The sequence below is a fragment of the Odocoileus virginianus genome, chromosome 23 (assembly GCF_023699985.2).
Source record: "Odocoileus virginianus isolate 20LAN1187 ecotype Illinois chromosome 23, Ovbor_1.2, whole genome shotgun sequence".
Taxonomy (NCBI): domain Eukaryota; kingdom Metazoa; phylum Chordata; class Mammalia; order Artiodactyla; family Cervidae; genus Odocoileus; species Odocoileus virginianus.
Genome location: NC_069696.1, coordinates 1,090,202 through 1,106,172, shown reverse-complemented (window position 1 = coordinate 1,106,172; position 15,971 = coordinate 1,090,202). Strand labels below are relative to the sequence as shown.

The 15,971-nt window shown below is 53.9% G+C and overlaps 1 protein-coding gene and 1 long non-coding RNA gene across 4 annotated transcripts; one reads left to right on the top strand and one right to left on the bottom strand.

Annotated features, from left to right (window-relative positions):
- Positions 1 to 134: 134 nt before the first annotated feature.
- TNFRSF1A (TNF receptor superfamily member 1A) lies at positions 135 to 12,545 on the bottom strand. The gene is made up of 10 exons (XM_020878695.2): positions 12,462 to 12,545; positions 5,420 to 5,573; positions 5,064 to 5,192; positions 4,690 to 4,839; positions 4,459 to 4,537; positions 2,229 to 2,299; positions 1,999 to 2,112; positions 1,688 to 1,716; positions 1,243 to 1,492; positions 135 to 1,108 (listed from the first exon to the last, which is right to left on the bottom strand). The coding sequence occupies exons 1-10, from the start codon at positions 12,498 to 12,500 to the stop codon at positions 801 to 803; spliced, it is 1,323 nt and encodes a 440-aa protein (XP_020734354.1). The 5' UTR covers positions 12,501 to 12,545; the 3' UTR covers positions 135 to 800.
- LOC110128121 (uncharacterized) lies at positions 11,784 to 14,611 on the top strand. Of its 3 annotated transcripts, none has more exons than XR_011482874.1 (4): positions 11,784 to 11,896; positions 13,052 to 13,116; positions 13,291 to 13,449; positions 14,310 to 14,611. It is a non-coding gene; the product is annotated as an uncharacterized lncRNA (long non-coding RNA). The 3 variants fall into 3 exon arrangements; XR_002311062.2 differs by lacking the exon at positions 11,784 to 11,896 and adding an exon at positions 12,639 to 12,725; XR_002311063.2 differs by lacking the exon at positions 11,784 to 11,896 and adding an exon at positions 12,639 to 12,725 and having other exon boundaries at positions 14,184 to 14,611.
- Positions 14,612 to 15,971: the final 1,360 nt, after the last annotated feature.

Here is a 15,971-nt window from a genome sequence, read left to right as displayed (position 1 = left end):
CTGGGGTGGGGGCCAGGGGCGGTTGTAACAGACTGAGCACACGTGACTCCATCTGTGCCCCACCAGGATCAGGGCTCTGGCCTCCTCCTCCCCCGCCTCCTGCAATAGCATCATCACTCAGAAAAACCACTCCCTCCAGGGCAGAGCTTTAATTGGAGGATTTTAGTGTATTTACAGAAGTCCACAGCTCCCTTGGGAGGCCCCATTGTTCTGTGCTCACCCCCTGCCTAGGGACAGTTCAGCTGGTCCAGGCAGGGGGACAAGTTTCTATTAGTGTACAGAATGGATGAGTGGATGTGCAGAGTGGATACAAAGATGGCTTATCTACTGCGAAACCGGCTCAGGGACGAACGTAGGGTCCCCAAGTTGCCTTGCTGGGTTCTCCAAGTCCAAAAAAACAGGCAATGAGGCAGGGCGCCCCTCATTTTCGCAACCACTGCCATGGGCTCTGGGCACACTCGGCCTCTCTCACGAGTACACACACTCCACATCACACAGACGCACATACAGAGACGCAGACACACGTACTGCACGCAGACACACGCTACACGGAGACACACACATACTACACACAGCTGACAAGCCAGCAGTCCTCAGGCAGCCGAGAAAAGCTATGTACACTGAGGGAGTAGCACCAGGTCAGTGGCTGCCAGATCGTGCCTGCTCCTACAAGACTCTTCCTCTCCAGAAAAAAACCAGGAGGTCCAGAGGGCATCTCGCAGGTCCTTCCGGGCTGCCTGGCGCAGGAAGGAAGCAGCCGTCCGCAGGGCGGGGCGGCCCGCAGTCGGAGGGGCGGGGCCTCACCGGAGAAGGCGGGGCTCGGACGCAAGGCGGGCGGGGCCACCCAGCGCCTCCTCGATGTTTTCCAGGCAGCCCAGCAGGTCCATGTCCCTGAGCACGCGGCCCAGCAGCTCCAGCGTGGCCTCGCGCCGCGGCGTGCGCCGCCGCCAGGCCGCCAGCATGCTGTACTGCGCCTCGCGCAGGTGGCGCCCGTTCTCCATCTCCAGCCGCTCGATCTCGTGCTCGCTCAGTCCCAGCCGCCGCACCAACTCCTTCCAGCGCGACGGTGGCACGCCGTCCACCACCGCGTACAGGGTCGCGGGGTCGGCTGCAGGGAGGCAGTGCTGTGAGCCTGGAGCGGCAGCCCTCCGGCCTAGTCCCCCACCGCGCTCGCGACACAGGGCGCCCCGCCCACCCGCCTCCTCGGCTGGGGTTCCCAGAGAGGATGAATGAGGAACTCACCATCCGCGAGCTGATCGGGGGCACTCGGGGCGCTGGCTTCCCACTTCTGAACTGGGGTGCAGAGGTGGGTGGAGGCCGGAGGCCCCGGGAGAATGGGGCCAGCCTTTAGATGGGGCGGGGCCATTTCGCTGGAGGGAGATGTGACGACTCTGAAGCTGGACCGGTCACAGGGGATGTAAGGGGGAATGGAGACAGGACTGGAACTTGTGGGGTTGAAGCCTGGGGCCGGGGCCAGGAGTTCTGGCTCCCCCTGAGGAAGGGACGGCACAGCATTAGCACAAGAGGAAAAACAGCCTCTTGTGTTTTATGGATTATGGATGGGAGCCGGGCTAGAGGGAATCAGGGGAGACCAAGGGCGAGGGGTTGATTCTGGGTGCTTTGGGTGTTACAAGGTAATAGTGGACAGTCAGGGAAGACTGGGGGTCATTCCCTGGTTTCATCTTACCTCTTTTACCAGAGTCGACTGCCCGCAAACTGAGAAAAAAAGAAACAGAGCGTCACAAATTTCACTTCCTCTCTCAGCCCCAGCGCCCATCGCAGGACTGGTGGTGGGTCCTTGTGGTGACACGCTTCAGGGCCTATGTGACCCCAGGGACGAGAGAATCACTGATGCAGTGCGAGCTCTCACCAGTCATCCTGGACCAGCTCGGGCCAGGGCGGTCCTCAGCAGGGAACTAAGAGGACACCCTTAGTCTCCTTCATGCCTGTGCACCCCACCCTCCCTTATCCCCTTGCCCTCCCAAAGTCCCCACTCACTGATGGAGTAGAGCTTGGGCTTCCACCGCTGGTAGCGACATGCTAAAACGACAGAGGCGAAGGATGCCAGGCAAAGCCCGAAGACAATCACCAGGGGTAATAGTACTGTAGTGCCTGGAGACGGAGCAGAATGTGGTCAGAGGCCTGGGCAGTACGGGATGGATGGGGGCGGGGGCAAGACCAGGAAAGGGCCCCTGGGCTTGGTTGGGCACTAGGATAGTTCTCCTCACCTGGGTCCTGAGAGTCTTTACCAGTTGAAGTTCGGGTTGGACATAATTTCTCGCATTCCTTGTTCTTACACCTAAAAGAGACAGTGCTGGTGAGTAGAGGCCCCGCATTAAGAGGAATAAAGGGGGAAAAAAATAGAAAGACCCATACAGATTGTTGGAAATTCTGCCCTTTACAAATATTTAGCTATCTTGCGATAGAATGGAAATTAATCCTATCTTGGAAACTGATGCAGAGGAAGGGGAAAAAAAATTAGCTGATCCCAGAATCATTTCGTTTTAGAGCTGGATTTGATCTTGAAGAGACTGTGTAGAGAAGGAGTTAAAAGCAGTCAATGTGTGCGTGCTCAGTCATATCTGACTCTGTGACCTTGTGGACTGTAGCCCGCTAGGCTCCTCTGTCCATGGGATTTCCCAAGCAAGAATACTAGAGTGGATTGCCATTTCCTTCTCTAGGTGATCTTCCTGACCCAGGATTGAATGAGCATCTCCTGTGTCTCCTGCATTGGCAGTGAATTCTTTACCACTGAGCCACCAGTCAGAGTCAGAGTCACTAGACTGGTTGTGTGACTACAGGCACATCACTTCACCTGTAAGCCTCAGTTTTTTCATCAGTAAAACAGGGATCCTACTTGGACTAAGGATTAAGTAAAATAATTATGCCTGACATATAGTAAATACTTGATACATGCTGACTGTCACTGAAATGTTTTTTTGTTGTTTGTTTTTAAATATTTGGCTGCACTGGGTCTTAGTTGTGGCATGTGGGATCTAAGTTCCACGACCAGGGAACCCAGACTCCCTGCATTGAGAGAGGAGACTCTTAGCCACTGGACCACCAGGGAAGTCCTTTGAATTATTTTATCCTTGTTTTACTGATGAGAATCCAGTGGCAGAGAGATGAAAGAACTTTTTCTCTAGATGACACTGCTGATGACAGCACCTGACTTTGAGAGGGGGTCTAGCACACATGTGAACCATTGAAAAACACATCTTGCTGGGGGAAGCCAGAGACTAGAACAAGCACGTCTTCCCATGTTGGGAGCTGGCACCAGGGAGCACGCAAGGATGAGAACTACATCAGGGGTTCTGGAAGGAACTTGAGGAGGTGAGTTCTCTGCAGGAATCTGCACACAAGGAGAGCTGATTTTGCCCAACTCACAAGCTCACGGGGAAAGGGTGTAAAAGTGATTAAAGAAAAAGAGACTAGTGGGAAAAAGAAACTAATTTCTCATCAGACACTTTGTAGTTATGTTTTGTGGTTTTTACAACTTTGCCAACCTGATGTCATTATCTTTACTTTAAAGGTAAAGAAGAACTAAGGCTCGGAGATGTTAAGTCACTTGCTTAAGCTTGCACAGCCAATATGTGGCTAGCCTGAGGTTTAAACCCAGGGCAGTTCAACTGCAGAGCCCTCAGAGTTTCCTCTTTGGAAGCAAGTGTGCAAAGCAAGGAGTGAGGAGGCGTGGTCAAAGGACCAGGAAGGAAAGACCATGCTGCATCAAGCCTAACAGTCAAAGGCATCATTATTTACATCCTACACACAGCTTCCACCTGTGCCATCAACTCTTGTTAAGATGCAGTCTGATTTCAGAGATGTAAATGTGTATTCCTAGAATCAATAGCAGAGTCTGTCACCCAAGAATCTGAATGTCCTCAGAAAAAGATCTGAATGTCTAAAAGGAACTGCAAGTCCTTTGGGAGTATGAGCCTCTATTCCTCAGACTTCGTAAGATTTCTGAACAAGTTGGGGGCAGGGAAGACTGGCAGGCATCTCGACATGAAGTGTCTCCCATACTAAACAGCCAGTATCATGCTTCCCTTGTGGTCCAGTGGTTAACAATCTTCCTGCCGATGCAGGGGACATGGATTCGATCCCTGGGTCGGGAAGATCCCACATGCCTCAAGGCAGCTATACCTATGCACTACAATGACTGAGCCCCGGCTCTCAGAGCCGCGACTCTTTAGCCCATGTGCCACAACTTCAGAAGCTCGAGTGCCCTAGAGCCTGTGCTCTGTGACAAGAGAAGCCACCATAATGAGAAGTCCGTGCACCCCAACTAGAGGGTAGGTAGCCCCTGCTCTCCTCAATGAGAGAAAGCCCTCTCGCAGCCAATAAATAAATAAAAATTTACAAAAAAAAAAAAGCATCCCGTAGGAGCAAAAGCACCCCCTAGAACCTCTCCATCCTCCCACCCCAATCCAGTGCCCAGCAGCTGGCGGGAGGACTCACTCATGACAGGAGATGCACTTGGCGCCTTTTAGAAAGAAGCCCATATGGCAGTGGCAGATGGTGTCCTGTCTCTCCTGGCCTGTGGGGAGACAAGCCGCACAGCTGAAAGAGGACGCCCCTCACCCTGAGGGCAAGAGGGAGAGCCGGGAGGGGCAGGGGTGCAGCAAGGCGGAGACCCTTCTCTGGAGATGGAGATGGGGCGAGGAGCAGGGTTGGGAGAGCCATGCTCACAGGGGATGTTCACTGTGCCGTTGGGACAGAGACTACAGTTCAGACACCGGAAGCCAGTTTCACCCCAGTATTCCCGGTACTGGTTCTTCCTGCAGCCACACACGGTGTCCCGGTCCACTGTACAAGGGGAAAGCTCCACCTGGAACATTTCTGGTGAGGGGAAGAGATGGGGTATGAGCCCCCACGCTCCTCATCTGGTGTGTCTCTCTGTGTAACACACGCTCACAGCCATGCACTCAGTCACTTGTGCACGAGCGTCCCTGCCCACCCCCAGCAGCACACACCTGTCCCGTCCCCTAGAGACAGACTGCACACCCCTCCAAACACCCACCTGACCCAGTCTGTTCAGAGCCCCGCGCCCTCCTGAGACTCACCATCCCGGCACCTGGAGCAGCTCAGGCATCGTCTGAGGTGGTTCTCCAAGGCAGTGTAGGTGCCAGAGGCACATACCCTGCAGTCCGTGTCTAGCCCCGGGCCCGGACAGTCATTGTACAGATAGGTACCTGTGATTTGGGGGTTGGAATTAGGCTGCATCCAGGAGCTCAAGGGAGGAGCCCCAGGCCTGGGAGGATGGCCTGGGTACCTCCCCCAAATCCCTAGGAGAGGAAAGGAGGGAGAAAGCCCCAGACCAGGAAAGGCAACCAAGCCAGGTTCTAAAACATCTGGAAAATGCAAAGGAAGAAGCAGGACCTCCTGACTGAGGAGTTCCACGGGGATCTCTTTCTCCTACCTTTGTGGCACTTGGTGCAGCAAATGGTGCTATTTTGAGGGTGGTTATATTTTCCTTGGGGACAGGAACTCTCTTTCTTCTCCAGGTCCCCAGGTTGAGGGACCAGCCCATGAACCCTTGCGGGGTACACATCTGCCAACAGAGCCGGAAGCACCTGGGGAGGAGTCAGATGGAGAAGGACCTTCAGGAGAGGGAGGATGGGGATCGTAGAGGTAGCAAGTCTAAAGCCTTCCCAGCCTTCTCAAGTCTTCTCCCCAGGACACCCCCATCCACACTCTGCCTGAGCTGTCGGCACTGTGTCATCACCATTGTTCTCTCGTTTTCCCATCCTTTTCCCTCCAACTCAAGGCTGGAAGATCCCAGGTGCGGCTTGTACTTTATCCTTGTTTCCCCAAACCAGCCCTCAGGACTGGACCAAGGCAGGTGTTCAGTTGGAGGGTTGAGAACAGGCCTTTCTTTCCTTCCAGCAGCCCTAAAGGTTGAGGTGGCGTTTCTCCATCTGGGTGCTGTGCTCACAGTATATTCACTTTGTGAACATTCACAGAGGCAAACCTTTAGGGTCGTGCCCTGTCCTGTATTACATTGTCGTATCCGACTCTTTGCGACCCCATGGACTGTAGCCCACCAGGCTCCTCTGTCCTTGGGATTCTCCAGGCAAGAATACTGGAGTGGGTTGCCATTTCCTCCTGCAGGGGATCTTCCCAACCCAGGGATCAAACCCAAGTCTTCTATGTCTACTGCACTGGCAGGCAGATTCTTTACCGCTGAGCCACCAGAAAGCCTTGTTAAACTTTGAGAACTACAGGCAAATCAGAGCCCAGAGACCGCAGCCAGGACAGGAGGGCTTGGCAGCGCAGAGCAGGTAAGCTGTAAGCAGGTCACCCCCAAGTCCCCCTCTGGGTGTCGCTGCAGCAGTCAGAAGCCTCAGCCCCAGCCCCAGCCCCAGCACGAGCCAGAGGAAGCCACACTCAGAAACCCAGCCGCAACCCTCTAGGGCGCCTCCCCTACCCAGAGGCAGCACCCTTCCCTAGCCACCCCAGCCCCGTGCCACAGCTCCTGACAACAGGCCTGGGGCTTCCAGGGCAACAGGAAGAGTTTGGGGATGTTTATGGGAAGGGCTTCCCAATCCTGTCCGTGCAGTTCCTTTCCCGAAGGAGGGCTCAGAGCACCTAAGGTCAGGGGACTTTGGAACTACATCCAGGCGGCTGGAAGCAGAGCCAACCTGCAGAGACAGTGTCAGGAAAACGAATGGAGGCGGAAGGTGGGGCTGGGGGTCCAGTTCTGAGCCAGGGTTGGAGGGGGTGGTCGGGTGCAGCTTTCCAGGGACTGCGGGTTGGTGAGGAATCAGCTTCCCAAGAAGGAGGGAGAGAGGCTTTCTCAGACCACAGGCTTCCTGCCACAATCCCCAGCACTTTGGGGGTTAACTCAGATCCGGGAAAGGGAAATCTTTTCCCAGCAGCTCCGCCCAGTGACTCAGGCCAGAGGGAGGGAGGGAATCCAGGGGAGGGCAGAGGACCCGTCGCTTCCCCGGCTCCTCACGGGTCATGAGTCAGCTGAAAGGCTGATGGGATCAGGACCCCGCACGCAATCTGGATCCCATCTGATTCCCTCCGCCTGGGGGCCAGGCTCTATCCCCACGCAGCAACCCCCTTCCTCCCCTCCTCCTCCTCCAAACAGCCAGGCCATGGGTCTCTGTCCTTCTTGGCCCACTTTTTCGGGAAATGGCTCCCTATCCCATTCCATCCAAAGGGAAGTCTCCGGTGACCTCGGGCTTCCCCTTCTCAGGTCACTACCCGCCCCTCCCCCTCCCGGAGGGCCACTCAGCTCCTTCCCACCCCTCAGCATCCTTCCTTTAGACTCAGCCTCACCCAGACCCCTCCTCCTCCCAGCTCTGCCAGTCCCCCGACGACGACGAGGGCCCCCTGACCCACCCTAGCTCCAGAAGGGAGCGAACCAAGGCTGCCCTCCCAGTTGAGTTCACTGCTTTCCCACAGCTCAACTGGTTCTGGCCAGCTGGGTTGGGCTTGGGGACCTCCCTGGGGTCCTCAAATAATCCTTAGGAAACAAGGCCAGTTCTGAGGTTCCTCAGCCCCTCCCGCAAGCCCACAGGCTGCACAGGAAAGACTCCAGAGCTTTGAACACCCAGTTCCATGAGGGAGGGAGCAAGCAAACAGGGATGGAAGGCAACCAGCATCATATCCGGGGTGGGGCGGTAGTGGGGGGCAGTCCCCACCTGCACCCCAGGCCAGCCCACTTGGATCCTAGGGGCCAGGGCCTCAGGTCCCCCCACTAGTGGGCGCCATTCTTCGGCACCGAGCGCAGCTTCAGCCATTGCATCTTGCAGTGTGTGTTGTGCTAAGTTGCTTCAGCCTATCTGACTCTTTGAGACCCTATGAACGGTAGCTCGCCAGGCTCCTCTATCCATGGGATTCTCCAGGCAAGAATACTGGAGTGGGTTGCCACGCCCTCCTGCAGGGGACCGTCCGGACCCAAGGATCAAAACCCGCGTTTCTTATGTCTCCTGCATTGGCAGGTTGCAGTAAAAAAGTAGAAACAGAGGGTGAACTTTGAGCGCCCAGACCCCAGTCAACCTGGGGCAAAGGCAGGAAGCTGGGGTGCCTTTGGAGAGACAGTTGAGGAGGTGGCCCAGCACCCCTCCAACTCCCCCACAACTTCCGCCTAGGGAGGCTTTTAAGTGCGACTTCCTGCGCTGGCGCTGCAGCGTGGGGGTGGAAGAGCTGACAGCAGCCCCTGTGGTCTCGCTCTGACCAGCCGCCTCGCTGTCCCGTACCCCATTCACTTCTTCATTAAAGTGCGTTTTGTTCATTTGATGTCAAAATCTTTGGGGAGCTTAAGACAGTTTCTCCTCCAAGGCTCTGCTGAGGCCTGGCCTCCCTCCCCTGAAGCCCCCCATCAGTAAAGGCTTCCCCCCTTCCAGCTCATCCCATGCAAACCCCACCCCGTGAACTGTAAAAACATGAATTTATTATATCTATTTTGGGCTCTTACCATAACATAACAGCTTTGGGTGACTAGATAATAATCTCCCCAAGTAGACCATAAACTATGCGATGAGAGATCTGAAAGTGTTTTGGTCAGAGATACTGTCTAATCCCTGCACACAGAACTGTAGAGGCAAAATAAATGTGGTTTGACTGAATGATTTTATGACTATCTCTCTTCCACTCCAGTAAAAGCCAGTGATAACCATAGTGGGAAGATGGGAGTCAGTGCTGGACTGTAGGAATACATTTATCTCCAGGGGAAAACTCCTCCCTCCTTCCCACACACTCGCACACCCACTTGCACAATCTCACAGGAGATGCTGGCAAGCCTTCCTCTCCTTTGGAGCATCCCTGGTGAGTGAAGGCAGCGCTTACAGATAAGAGTCGGAACATTCCTGCCTGAACACAAGGCAGATAAGAGTCTGAGAACCTCTGCTTGAGCCTGTCAGATACGCACTTCACTTGGTGAATTCCCAGACCCTCTACATGCCCCCAAACAAAACCCATCAACCTCCTGATCTAGACAGATATCACAACATCAACTTGTCTTGGCCACCCTTCTCTCCTCCGGGTCCCCATCCCTCCCATGCCGCAATCCAGGTCTGTAGTCCATCTTGCCAGACCTCCTCCGTCATCTCTCAGTCGTTTCCATGGGTTGCCTCACTCCCGATCATTGCCACTGTCTCCTTGCCTATTCCCTGCTCCAGTCCAGCCTACACCCTTGCTTATCTGCATTCAAGCTTCAACTTGCACCCACAGGTGTAGGAATCTTTCTCGCCTGACCCTGAACATCATTTCCATAGGTCACTCCTTCCTTCCCTGAATGAGAACTTGAAGAGGTACCTACTACTATTCTGGATTCATTCCTGGACACAGCGAACCTGAGAGAATCATTTATGAAGAAATGAATGAATGAATGGAATTCCTCTACCCAGGATCACAATCAAGGTTCTCTCTCTGTCCCTTCCCCTACTTCCTTCAAGTTTCTCTTTCTCACTTTTTCTTTTTTTTTAATATTTATTTTTATTTATTTATTTGGCTGCACAGGGTCTTAGTTGTGGCATGTGGGATACAGTTCCCCAACCAGGGATCAAACCCAGGGCCCCAGCATTGAGAGCTCAAAGAGTCTTAGCCGCTGGACCACCAGGGGAGCCCCTCTCACTTTTTTTGTTCCTCAACAGAGTCTTACCCCTACAGTCAAGACACTGAGCTTCTTGCCACCTCCAGCCTCCAACACACAACCCCATTGTTCTGTCCCTCCTGCCGTGCATGCTAAGTCGCTTCAGTTGTGTCTGACTCTTTGCGACCCCATGGACTGGAGCCCGCCAGGCTCCTCTGTCCATGGGATTTTCCAGGCAAGAATACTGGAGCAGGTTGCCGTTTCCTCCTCCTCCAGGAGATCTCCCAACCTAGGGAACAAGCCTGTGTCTTGTGTCTCTTGCACTGGCAGACAGGTTCTTTACCACTAGCATCACCAGGGAAGCCCAAACTCTCCCTCAGACCAGTATCCCTTTTTTCAGCCTCCTGCTTGTCTGTGACTTCAAATCTCAGCTCCAAAACCCCATTTCCAGGAGGCACTCCCTCCCTCATTCCATCCTTTATTCATTCAACAAACCAAGGAGGAGCACCTTTGAGGTGCATGTCCCATAGGACCGCCAGGGAAGATAAGATGCAGACACAAAAGACTTCTTAGTTAGGTCAGAGATGGGCAACTGGGGAGGGAGTTGGGCACTGATCCACAGACAGGGCAGCACTCACCCCACTCCTGGTTCTGCCTCCCATCGGTGTTCCAGGGCACCGCATCACGCTTTTGTGGGCATTTTCCCCGAGATCTCTAAAACCATTATTTTTCTGTAAGCTGTCTTGGCTACAAGACTGTAAGCTCTTTGGGAGCAGCAAGATCTTGTGTGCTTTGTCAGTGTCTCCTGCATTCTTCCCACCTCCACCACCCTCTGCCCCCTTACACACACCGTATTGCCTGCACTGCTCATTGACTGGCCCAGGGACAGCCTTACCCAGCACCGCACACCTCCTGTGTCCCCTCCAGTTCCAGGCTGAGCTTGTTCCCTTAGCTGTCACACCCCAACCTGGACTGGATCAGCTGCAACCCCAGGCACCTGACACCTTTCTTTATCTATCCAAGCTCCTTGCACCTCTGTTTTCCAAATGCAGAAGCCACTGAGCAATAACCACCACTACTGGCTTCCCTGGTGACTCAGTAAAGAACCTGCATGCAGTGCAGGGTTCCATCCCTGGATCACAAGATCCCCTGGAGAAGGCAATGGCTACCCACTTCAGGATTCTTGCCTGGGAAATTCCATGGACAGAGAAGCCTGGCGGGCTACAGTCCATGGGGTCACAAAGAGCTGGATATGACTAAGCAATACACACACACACACACATACACTTCTACTAGTACCAGTTGAAAAGCTCTCATTAGTACTGAGTGCTTTCCGTTTGCCATACCCTGATCCTCCACTAGATCAGAGATCCCATGAAGGCAAAGACCATGTTCACTGCCAGCACCTCAAACAGCTACCCAGCACCAAGCAGGCACAAAGGAATGAAATACCTGATATATATCCATCTATGTCACCTTTGAAATGACACTATGCAGCAGAAACTAAGACAAACTGTAAAGCCATTATACCCCAATGATAAAATTAAATTAAATACAAAACAAACCAAAACAACGACATTATGAGGTGATGACTATTCTGTCCTTCTTAGAAATAAAGAAGCAAGCCGTGGAGGGTTACACAACCCGTTCAAGTCCAGACAGCTAGTACCTGAGGGAGATAGGACTGGATTGGGTGGTTTGCCCCAGGAGAGAAGAGGAGTCAGGGAGAGGGAAAAGGGGGGAGCCTGTGAGGACAGCCTGGAAAGAAGGGAAAGGTGGGCTTGGGGGTGTGGAAGAATGGACGAAGGAGATCAAGAGGGAGGAGGGGTGCTTCGTGAGGAACTAGTGTCTAGAAAGGTGGACTAGAGCAGAGAAGAGAGAGGAACCGGAGAGAAAGGTTCAAAAAGGAGACTCTGAGAAGTCTGGACTTGTGGGGAGACTTGACAGAAAAGAAGGAATGATTAGGGCACACAACAGGAGACCCCGGGGGAAGGAGGGTGGGGCGGAGGAGAGGTTGGGGGAGTCAAGGTGAGGAGTGGCGACTGGGCAGAGGAAGAGTGAACCAGAAGAAAGTGGCCAACGCAGTCCCCCGAACTAGGTAGAGGGGCTGGGTCTCCACCCCCGGACCACTGCGGAGGGGTCAAGGATACACTCAAAGAAGGCTGAGGCAAGAGAAAGGGACATTTTCCAGTGACGAAAACAAGTGTCTACCAACTTCCCCAAACTGAGCTGTGGAAGAAGAAAGCAAGCAATCTGTTGTTGGGGTCGGGGGAGGGGGCCAGGGGACGGCTGCCGGGCTCTACGGCCTCCTCCTCCGAGGGTCCATCCGACAGACAGAGGCCACAGACCAAGGTGAAGAGTGCCCCCCAGGGGGCCGGGAGGCCTGGGCCTGGGGAGGCCGCGGGATCTCCTGCCCCTATGTGCTTACCCACTCCCTTCCCAAATGCCCCCAACACAGCATCCCAAGCCCACCACCCCCAGGCCACCACATCCCAGTCCACCTCCCGGACTCAGTTTCCCCACTTCACGAGCAGCGTCCAGCCCCTGCTTTCCACTCTCAGACCGGCGCCCAGGCAGCTTCGCCTCTCCGCGGCCCAACATGACGACATGCTGGGCAGAACCATCCGGACTCTGAGAGGACCCACCTTCTTTCTCCCATTCCTTTCGATTTCCTAACAAACTGCCCCTCCTTACCCTGTGGGCACCTGCCGCCACATTCCCAGCCTGCCCAGGCCTGGGGCCGCTTTCCCTCCTGGCCTTTCAAACTTGTCCCCGGCTCCGGGCCGCAGGTGAATGGGGCAGTGTGTGCCGGCAGGCCCGCGCAGGCCTGGGGCTGGGCCCGGCCCTCCGCTCTCTCCAGCCCCAGGCCCCCCTCTCCCGCCTGCCCACCCTGCCCTGGGCCCCCTCCCTGTCTCACCAGTGGCAGCAGCAGGCCAGGCACGGTGGGGAGGCCCATGTCCGGCCAGCTGTGGCCTCTCAATCCCCCATCAGGGCTGGGGCAGTGGCGGCCCGCGACAGTGGCAGCGACACAGTCCTTGCGTCTCCCCAGCGGAGCCCGGGCCTCGGGTCGGGGAGTGGAGGGTTGAGACTTGGGCGGGGACACAGCCCAGTCCGGAGGACTTCAAACCCGGAAGGCGGCCGGGTGCCGGGAGAACTCCGAGAAAACTTGAGCTGAGAAGAGGTGGGAGGGGAAGGGAGAGAGGCAGATGGGGTATTGCAACTTCAGGACAGGAAGAGCCTAGGGTGGAGGCGGGAGGAGGCGGGAGGAAGGGGGTGGGGGGGCAAGGTCCCTTAACCCTTTATAGTCAGACAGAGGCAGGGCTCCGGGATCCAGAAGCCACGCGCCCGGGTCTAACCACGCCCTCTCCCGCAAACACCCAGGTGCACCCCTCCCGGCCCTCCGCCTCCTCTGCCACAACACCCGGCCTGTCCCAAGTGAACAAGAGAAAGACAGGGCTTTCGAGTCAGATTCGCTGGGTTCCAGCTCAGAACTCTCTGCTTTTTTAGCTGGGTGGTCTGCTGTGTTCCGGTCTGCCTAATGAAGAGACCTTCTCTCATGCTGTCACAGTTAGGTAAGTGAAGCCAGACGCGATCCCAGTCCTCAGGGCTCTTCCCCTTTTCCCAGGGTTCTCCAATGACATCCTCATGTCTCACTTTCTTGGGAATGTACACCTGCAATCCAAACCTCAGAGTAAAGCTTAACCCTGACTGGAGGTCCTGACCTGCCCCACTTCCCACACCACCAGGCCTCATCCGATCTGTGCCGGGCGGGACCCCCAACTGCTGATTCTGACTGAACCTCACGGAAGACCTCGGTCATGAAATGAGAGCCACAGTGCCTGGCCCAGCTTCCATGGGGAAGGTGACATCATGAGGCCTAGTGGAATTACAGCTCACTCCATCAGGTATTGCTAGAACGTTCCCAGTGCCCTTTTCCCAAATATTCCAATACATCGATCCAAACCACCCTCAAAGATAATCTACTACAGGACCCCTTCCTTGTTGCTGCTGTTTTTTAAATTGACTTATAATTGAAGGACAATTGCTTTCAAATATTGTGTTGGTTTCTGCCATACATCAATATGCATCATCCATAAATATGCATATGTCCCCTCCCTCTTGAACCTCCCTCCCACCTCCCACCCCTTTAGGTTGTTACAGAGCCCTGGTTTGAGTTCCCTGAGTCATACAGCAAATTCCCACTGGCGGTCTATTTTACATATGGCAGTGTGTATATTTCCATGCTTTGAGGCCCAGAGACGTGCAGGTCATGTGCCCTGCTGGGCCAGCCCAGCCCGCAGACTCCTGACCTCAGACCAAGGGCTCTGTTTTGTTGCAATAATCATCACTTTTCTATCAATCCTTTTGAGTCAGTCAGACCCCACCCTCAACTCTTAGGATGTATTATGCCATGCCCATCTGTGCAGGACGTCTCCCAGATGAATCCCACAACGGAGTACAACATTAACCCAAATGTTCTCTGGATGCGATGAGCATCCTCAAGACCCAGTCCAGGCCCCCGGTTCTCCAGCTGCTGAGACTACTAGAAATACAGGGAGACCGGACCGGAGTAAGGAGGGCCTAGGGTTTTGTGACTTGGCATCAGAGCTCCTCATTCATTGATCTCTTGATCCATCAGCTAACCCTCAGCCCTGGAATCCACCCTCTCTGGACCTTCCTGTCCTCCCCTCCGTGATCCCAGGTAGGTGTCAATGGAACCCGATGCCTGTACTTCTGGCTGACTTCACTCTTCCCCATCCTCCAGCTTCTGAGATACTAGAGGATTAAAGCTGGACCCACAGAGGGTGAGGATCACCTCTACCATCACCCAGGGAGGCTCCAAGTGCAGCATGAGTGGATCCAAAGCAGACCTCTTAAAGAAGCCGAGTCACTGAAATACGTCGCAAGAGTCAAATTGCCCAGTTTCCAGTGTGAAGACGCTAAGAGAGCCACAGGTTCCTCCTGTTAAAAATGGGAAGCTTGCTGGTACCCCTCACACTGCATGCATGGATGATAAATGACGTAAAGTGTTTAGCAAGGGTTTGACATATACTAAGCATTCAATCAGTGGTTGTTGTCGTTGTTCAGTTGCTAAGTCATGTCTTACTCTGTGACCCCATGAGCTGCAGTGCGCCAGGCTTCCTGTCCTTCACCATCTCCTGGAGTTTGCTCAAACTCATGTCCATTGAGTTGGTGATGCCATCCAATCATCACATTCTCTGTCACCCCCTTCTCCTCCTGCTCTCAATCTTTCCCAGCATCCAAAGTATTGGAGCTTCAGCTTCAGCATCAGTACTTCCAGTGAATATTCAGAGTTGATTTCCTTTAGGATCAGTCAGTGGTAGCAATGTGTTTTATTTCTTTATTTGGCTATGGCTTTCAGCATGTAGGATCCTAGTTCCCTGACCAGGGGTTGAACCCACACTCCTGCTTTGAAAGCACAGAGCCTTAACCACTGGACAGCTTGGGAATTCCCCAGTGGTATTAATGTTAATATTTTGTATTAACACTAACAACTTCAATGTCCTGTGCTTTTTTTTTTCTTTTCTTATTTTAAATTTTTATTGAAATACGGTTGATTTGCATTGTTGTGTTAGTTTCAGGTGTCAGTGTCCTATTTTTAACGTTCCAAGAAGTTTTTGATAATCTGTTCCAACTGCCAATGCCATTGCACATAGCCCAGCACAAAAGGAGAATCTCTTTCATTGTTTAGGATGAATGCCTACTTGCTCAGCAAGCTTAAAGCCTTGAGAAACATGATATTCAACTGTTCAATAAAACTCTGTTTAAAACAGATTGTGAGAGGTGGGTGGACCTAGGACTATGAACAGCTAAGTAGTCTTGTGGAAGAGGTGAAAGCACAAAAATAAGCCCTCCCGGGAAGAAGGAATCACGGTAACGGAGAGACAGAGAAACCCAAGAGGGGCAGGGGACTTCTCTGGGGTCCAGTGATTAAGAATCTGCCTTCCAATGCAGGGGACATGGGTTTGACCCCTGGTCGGGGAACTAAGATCCCATAGGCCACGGGACAACTAAGCCCTTGTACTGCAGTTACTGAGCCCTCACACCTCAACTAGAGAGCCTGTGTGCCGCAACTAAGACCCCACGCAACCAAAACTACATAAATAATTTTTTTTTTTTTAAAGAAGAAGAGGGGGCAACCTGGGATTGGCTATTAGGGCTTGTGGAGCAAAGGCTGAAGGGAAAGGAGCTTCAGATAACAGAGCCCCCTCTCTCCATCACGGTCACACACCCCGCAGTTGCACAGAGTCATCGAAAGGACACTGGACTCCCAGTCTCGGTGACGTGGGTCCCAGCCCCAGCCCAGTCATTCCAACCCCATGTGTCACAGGGAGACCTGGTTTCCCAGCTGGCTCTGTACAAATCATGAACTTGGGCAAGTCACTTCACCTGATAAGCTCCATAG

Excerpts from the sequence above, each read along its gene's own strand:
- TNFRSF1A (XM_020878695.2), bottom strand. The coding sequence starts at position 12,500 with ATGGGCCTCCCCACCGTGCCTGGCCTGCTGCTGCCACTG. Across the intron at positions 5,574-12,461 it reads CTGGCCTGCTGCTGCCACTG|GTGCTTCCGGCTCTGTTGGC; the intron begins GTGAGACAGGGA and ends ACTCCTCCCCAG. Across the intron at positions 5,193-5,419 it reads CTGCACCAAGTGCCACAAAG|GTACCTATCTGTACAATGAC; the intron begins GTAGGAGAAAGA and ends CCCAAATCACAG.